Below are 7,579 nucleotides of genomic sequence, written 5' to 3'. Positions count from 1 at the left end.
GTAGTAACCTTTCTCATTCCAGACAGTGAAGGCTCCCGTATATAAAGTCTCGATAGGCGTCTGCGAGAACTCATTTTAACACCGTTGTTCACAATATACTACGTGCTGTATTCTGTGCTGCTACTTTGTTCGTGAAAAGGTACAACAATGGCAATGAAATTGGCTTACTGGGATATTCGCGGGGTAAGGAATAATATCATTCTTTGTTTTTCTGCACGCAGTTGCACAGTTGGTATGAACAGCGTTTTTCCATTCATTTGTGTGCCTGTCGTGATAGGTTATGGGAACGTTATATTTGGCGTGATTTCAAGCTGTTCGTATTAGTTGGATACAATTATTGTCATGCAGTGCACATGTCTAATTGTGTGAATCGAGACATTTCTATTGTGTTACATTTTCAAAGACTCGAATAGAAATGTGTGTTTATGTAACTATGAATTGCTGACTTGCAGCACGTGTTTACTCTGTTAAAAAATTCTCAACCTGCTTGCCTGAGGAATTTATTTTTATTTTAAATATCACTTAAATTTGTTCAAACGTAATCGCCACGTGTCAGTATATCAGCTTGTGTTGATAAAGCATTTACTGGAGAAATGAGACCAAGTTGAGACGCTGGACGAGGTGGATAAGGTATAGTAAAGGCAGTTTATTCAGAGGTAAAGATATCTGGTAAAATCGTGCACGGACTCGTTCGTCTAGCTCGTATGGAGCTATAGGAAGAGAGCCCCGAAACATAGTGTGCAAAGCATTTATACAATAAATGATGTAGGTTGAGTCTGGTAGTTCTGGCCTTCTGATTGGTCTCTGTGAGTTGGGTGCGGTCCCCTTCAGGCTGGTGTCACTGTTCCATTGGTTCTTGGCAGTGTTCTTTGTCCTTGGAACCCAGCCCCGACAGAGGGTTGTGGGTGTGTATGTGTGTCGTTCGTTCAGTGACATTCCTGTGTGTTTCTGCAGTCACGAGATAAGAGGAGACAGTAACCAGCATTTATTGTCTTGGGGCTAGGGGGTTTCCCGACTGGAGGGATGTGAGCAATCACTCAAGTCAGGAACTGTTTTATTGCTCCATATCTGTTTTGTGCAGTCTGCAGTTTTATGACGTGCATCAGCAGTTTTGTGCTTTAGAAATGGGGTGTGTTGAACAACAGATCATGCTTATGAAAGAAGTAGTTATAACAAGTTTTAACTGTGTGATGTTATTAATCAAAATATCATTTATTACACTTGTCAACATGAAATACTTTAGATTTAGCTCACACACACGCCTGCTATTTACATTTTCATAGTTTATTCACACTGTCTCATCCATGATATGAGGACCTCTGGCAGAGAAGTTTGATATGTGCCATATATATATTCTTTCTAAATAGCTTGCTCAGCCCATTCGTCTGCTCCTGGAGTACACTGACACTAAATATGAGGACAAGTTCTACACCTGCGGAGAAGGTACATTTTAATTTGTTGAATTCCTAAAGGGAAGAATATCAAGTTGAGAACATTCCAGTTCTAACTTTGTCTAACTGTCTCCTGTAGCCCCAAACTATGACAAAAGTTGCTGGTTTGATGAGAAGCACAAACTGGGCATGGACTTCCCCAACGTAAGTAGCCTACATATAATATGCTGAACACACACACACACACACACACACACCTCTGCTACCATACCACCTGTGACTGTTGCCGTGTTTTCCCCTAGCTGCCGTATCTGGAGGACGGAGACAGGAAGATTGTCCAGAGCAATGCCATCATGAGATACATCGCACGCAAGCACAACCTCTGTACTGTCTGATATACTGCAATCAGGCCATTCAGGGAGACCTTATTGCTCCAGTGCTACAACACAGTATTTCACACACACACACACACACACACACACACACACACACACACACACACACACACACACACACACACACACACACACACACACACACACACACACACACACACACACAGCTAGGCTATGACTAGACCATGGAGTTGCCATATCTCTATTCTGTAAGTTTTTAGTTAAGAATATAAATGTTCTATTGTCTTGTGTGATTTGTAGGTGGGGAGAGCGAAGACGAGAAGGTTCGTGTGGACACTCTGGAGAATCAGGCGATGGACTTCCGGAACGGATTTGTGATTATGTGCTACACAGACTTTGTAAGTGACGACACTTTGACTGGCTTCTTGAATATCATTCCGAAGACTCACTTGATAATTGGCGACCAATAGACTTTGTAAGTCACAGCCTTGGACATTGACCTATCACTCAAGACTTATTTCACCTCACTTTTTATATAAAAACTTTTCATCATTATGGACTTTTAGTTTGCACTGACCACTTCCTTTTTATTTATTTTTTAAATATAGTACCAGTCAAAAGTTTGGACACCTACTCATTCAAGGGTTTTTATTTTTTACTATTTTCTATATTGTAGAATAATAGTGAAGACCTCAAAACTATGAAATAAAACATGGAATCATGTAGTAACCAAAACAGTGTTAAACAAATTTGCACACACTTGGCATTCTCTCAACCAGCTTCATGAGGTAGTCACCTGGAATGCATTTCAATTAACAGGTGTGCCTTGTTAGTTAATTTGTGGGATTTCTTTCCTCAATGCGTTTGAGCCAATCAGTTGTTGTGACAAGGTAGGGTGGTATACAGAAGATAGCCCTATTTGGTAAAAGACCAAGTCCATATTATGGCAAGAACAGCTCAAATAAGCAAAGAGAAATGACAGTCCCTCATTACTTTAAGACATGAAGGTCAGTTAATCCGGAAAATTAAGAACTTGGACAGTTTTTTTTCAAGTGCAGTCGCAAAAACCAAGCACTATGATGAAACTAGCTCTCATGCGGACCGTCACAGGAAAGGATAAGGTCAGTAGAGTTACAAGCCTCAGAAATTGCAGCCCAACTAAATGCTACCAGAGTTCAGATAACAGACACATCTCAACATCAACTGTTCAGAGGAGACTGTCCTCAGGCCTGATGAGTCCAAATTTGAGAACGTTGGTTCCAACCGCCTTGTCTTTGTGAGACGCCGAGTAGATGAACGGCTCTTCGCATGTGTGGTTCCCACCGTGAAGCATGGAGGAGGAGGTGTGAGGGTGAAGCATGGAGGAGGAGGTGTGAGGGTGAAGCTGGTTGAGAGACTTCCAAGAGTGCCTTTACAGCTTTGCAAAATATATTTTGATTTAACACTTTTTTGGTTACTACATGATTCCATATGTGTCATTTCATAGTTTTGTTGTCTTCACTATTCTACAATGTAGAAAATAGTAAAAAAAAAAAAAAATACAAACCCTTGAATGGGTAGGTGTGTCAACCTTTATACTGGTCCTATCTATAAGTACCAAATACTGACACTGCCAATGTAACCGAGTTAGATGCAGTCTGGGATCTTAAGCACTTACAAATTCGTAACATTGTAAGAAATGTTAATTTTTTTGTAGGATGTAACATATCATACGGAATGGATGACATAGTACACAATTTTCAGGGACCCGTTTTGGGTTCGTGAGCACAACTTTTGAAGTGATACAAATGCTCTGGAGCATCACTTTAAGAAGGTACCATAAACTCACTCCACAGGTAGCTTGAAATGGAGCTATCGAAATATTAGATTTTTTAATTTTATATATAGTCTTAACGGTGGTTAACATTGTCAAGGGCTGCACGATATGGGTAAAACTTTTAGTTGTGATTAAAAAAAAAAAATTTGACCAAATATTGCAATTTGTTATTTGACTTGCGATATACATGTGACTACCAAAATAATGGAAACCCCAGCAGTGTGTTAACAGGGCGTTGGGCCACCACGAGGTTGATCTGGTGACTGAGACGACCGTATGGTTTACATCGTTTTCATGCTCATCAAACCATTCTGTGCCCTGTGGATAAGGGTTGTTGTCAACCTACGGGGGAATAGCCATGGTAGCCGAACTAATGCCCTGCCCAGTATTTTTATACATGACCCTAAGCATGATGGGATGTTAATTTCTTAACTCCGGAACCACACCTGTGTGGAAGCTCCTGCTTTCAATATACTTTGTATCGCTCATTTACTCGTGTTTCCATTATTTTGGCAGTTACCTGTAGTTTAAAACACTTGGGTGAATGTTGGAATCAGAAATATAACCATTTTAAAATTAAGAGGCAGTGGAAAGTAGCATCCTTGTTTGGAACAATCGGTTGTCTGCATTTGACCTAACAGAACATCATGCTAACTTCTCGTGAATTTAACCGTGGGAAGGAGGAACTGAGCTGCTTGGTGTGGGACGCAGCCTCAAGAGGAGAGATGGCGAGACGACAGAGTAAACTATTAAAAACGCATGTTACGCGCAGCTGACTGGCAGCAAAAAAATATATTGCATACGGTATAGATGGGTTAGTTGTTAACGTCACAAACAACGCTTCAATGGGGAAGAAGTTTTTGTTGTGATTCTGGATGGTCACCAACCATGAGAAGAAACTGCTGTGTGGGGTACTGTGGCTCTTTTTGAGAGTTTCGTTTTGAGTGACTTCATGTCCATACTAATGTGGCAAATTCACTAGCTAACAACTGGTAACGATATATTTAAGACAAGTGTCAACATTCTAAGCCAACCCAGTCATTTTGTTGCCCTGTAGTTTTACACGTGTCTTTAAAAAATAAAAAAAAACAACCCATCTATGGATCTCGTGATTATGGATTTTGATGTTTCGATGTGATCTGGGTTTGCAGCCAGCTATAAGGACCTCGTGCTACTCACCCGATTTCATAACAGTACAATACTTTCCTATGTTCTAGTTTTCATTCCCCAAGACTCATCTTGATACTGAGTGACCCTAGATCGTCTGGAGTATAACTCCCCGCCTGTATTCTCCCTCAGGACAAGATGAAGCCAGGCTACACAGAGAGACTGCCCGGAACACTGAAGCAGTTCTCAGAGTTCCTAGGAACCAGGAAGTGGTTTGCTGGTGACAAGGTATGATGCGCTTCTATTGGCTAGTCACTGCACTGTTAGTAGTGAGACACGTAAACGCACCAATGGTGGCAGCCGGGAGAGAAGACGCTCAGTCTCTGGAGAATGAATAATTGCTCTGTTGCTCCCCCTCAATCAGATCACCTTTGTGGACTTCATCATGTATGAGCTTTTGGATCAACATATAATGTTTGACGCCAAGTGCCTGGACGACTTCAAGAACCTACAGGAACTTGTAGACCGCTTTGAGGTCAGGATTGTCATTTTGTATATTGGGGATTATTGTGATTACCTCTTTATTTTATTAAAGCCCATTGTAACTGAAAGAGTTCCCTTCAATTTGAAGGATACAACAAAAAACAAATATCTACACAGAATAAGATGATACCCGCCGCTTTAAACGTTTGTTGTTGACTCCACTGCCTTGAAGCTGTTTTATCTTTCTCCACAGGCTCTGGAGAAGATTGCAGCCTACATGAAGTCAAACCGCTTCATAAAGACTCCTGTCAATAACAAGATGGCCAAGTGGGGCAACAACAAAGAGTAAAGAAACCAATGACTGGAACACATCAATCATATGATTTAGATATAGGAGAGTTAGTTCTGCAGCCACTGGGGGTCGTGGGACCTGTAAAGACATCTAGGATTTAGACCTGCAGGTACGGAGTATGCTGGATGAATCATTTGATAAATTAGCTACTCTTAAGGTTTACACAGGCAGCCCAATTCTGTTCTTGAATCCCATTTTTAGTGGCAAAATATCAGAATCTGGCTGCCTGTGTAAATTTGCTTCCATGCCAATACTCAACCAGTCTTTGGATTTGAGTGAGTGACTAATGTTTGAATGGCTAAAAGCATTTACTGTCCTGACTTGTGATTTTGTTTTTTACCTTTTTTTTGGGGGGGGGGGGGGGGGGGACTAAAAGCAGAAATGTTTTAAAGTGATAATTAGAACCTTGAATTAATAAAAATGATGTTTTCAGTAAATGTCCGTGTCATCACTTTTATTTTCAGGTTGATGTTACCCGAATATGCAAAGGATATTGTTTTAATGTTAAGAGTACAATACGCTCAAGTACAAAGGGGAAACTATTGCATATCTGATTGTCCAATGTGTGAACATTGAGGACACTTTGAAGCTTGTCGATTTTTGTTCCTTGATTCTTGGAATGTGGATCTTCAGAATTACTGAAATAAACTGTACAATCCAAGATGGGCTCACAAGTGACTGGGAGTATTAAGTCATGTTAACTTTTTTTTTTTTTTTTTTTTTTTTCAACTTTATTTAACCAGGTAGGCAAATTGAGAACAAGTTCTCATTTACAATTGCGACCTGGCCAAGATAAAGCAAAGCAGTTCGACACATACAACAACACATAGTTACACATGGAGTAAAACAAACATACAGTCAATAATACAGTGAAAAATAAGTCTATATACAATGTGAGCAAGTGAGGTGAGAACATCTATTTGGCTACTCATTTGTTTTGCTTAGTCATCACTCCATTCTACGGAATGTACAAAATTACAAGGTTAAATAGTTCTCCCTCCGTAGGCTCTTGGTTATTTGTGACGAGTCAGTCTAAGGGCCATAGCCGTTGGATTCACTGGCAAGCTGCGGACGACAACGGGGAGAAGACTGGTTGTCATTTATCTCCCTCACAGATGATGCATTTTGTTTATCTTGAATTTGTCAGTAGTAGAAATGACCCCCAAACCCTTAGATAAATATAGCTATGCTCGATCCGTGTTGTACAGTATTTCTGTGTGTTAGGGTTAGGCCTGTATGCTACAGCTACGGAGGACTTGATGGCCTGCAGCTGAAGGAACACTCTTCCTCTGGACACACCGTCCTCATCTCTGGTCATCCCTAGGAGTAGAGCACCGTTCAGCACGGCCAGACTACGAACAGTTCTGACAACACAGAGATGTTTATAAAGCCTTCATAAACACATCTCATCATCTCTGGTCATCCATAGCAGTAGACAACATTAAAGGTTATTTAGTAGTGTTCCTCATCTCTGGTCATCCATAGCAGTAGACAACATTAAAGGTTATTTAGTAGTGTTCATCATCTCTGGTCATCCATAGTAGTAGACAACATTAAAGGTTATTTAGTAGTGTTCCTCATCTCTGGTCATCCATAGCAGTAGACAACATTAAAGGTTATTTAGTAGTGTTCATATCTCTGGTCATCCATAGCAGTAGACAACATTAAAGGTTATTTAGTTGTGTTCCTCATCTCTGGTCATCCATAGCAGTAGACAACATTAAAGGTTATTTAGTAGTGTTCATCTCTGGTCATCCATAGCAGTAGACAACATTAAAGGTTATTTAGTAGTGTTCCTCATCTCTGGTCATCCATAGCAGTAGACAACATTAAAGGTTATTTAGTAGCGTTCCTCATCTCTGGTCATCCATAGCAGTAGACAACATTAAAGGTTATTTAGTAGTGTTCATATCTCTGGTCATCCATAGCAGTAGACAACATTAAAGGTTATTTAGTAGTGTTCCTCATCTCTGGTCATCCATAGCAGTAGACAACATTAAAGGTTATTTAGTAGTGTTCCTCATCTCTGGTCATCCATAGCAGTAGACAACATTAAAGGTTATTTAGTAGTGTT

At 40.3% G+C, this 7,579-nt stretch overlaps 1 protein-coding gene across 1 annotated transcript; it reads left to right on the top strand.

The window, feature by feature from the left end:
* LOC120038055 (glutathione S-transferase Mu 3-like) lies at positions 1 to 5,871 on the top strand. Its single transcript, XM_038983996.1, has 8 exons — positions 1 to 183; positions 1,368 to 1,443; positions 1,531 to 1,595; positions 1,694 to 1,775; positions 2,048 to 2,145; positions 4,863 to 4,958; positions 5,095 to 5,205; positions 5,407 to 5,871. The coding sequence occupies exons 1-8, from the start codon at positions 148 to 150 to the stop codon at positions 5,500 to 5,502; spliced, it is 660 nt and encodes a 219-aa protein (XP_038839924.1). The 5' UTR covers positions 1 to 147; the 3' UTR covers positions 5,503 to 5,871.
* The last annotated feature ends 1,708 nt before the right edge of the window (positions 5,872 to 7,579 follow it).

The sequence above is a fragment of the Salvelinus namaycush genome, unplaced genomic scaffold (assembly GCF_016432855.1).
Source record: "Salvelinus namaycush isolate Seneca unplaced genomic scaffold, SaNama_1.0 Scaffold2067, whole genome shotgun sequence".
Lineage (NCBI taxonomy): Eukaryota > Metazoa > Chordata > Actinopteri > Salmoniformes > Salmonidae > Salvelinus > Salvelinus namaycush.
This window is presented reverse-complemented; position numbering and strand designations above follow the sequence as displayed.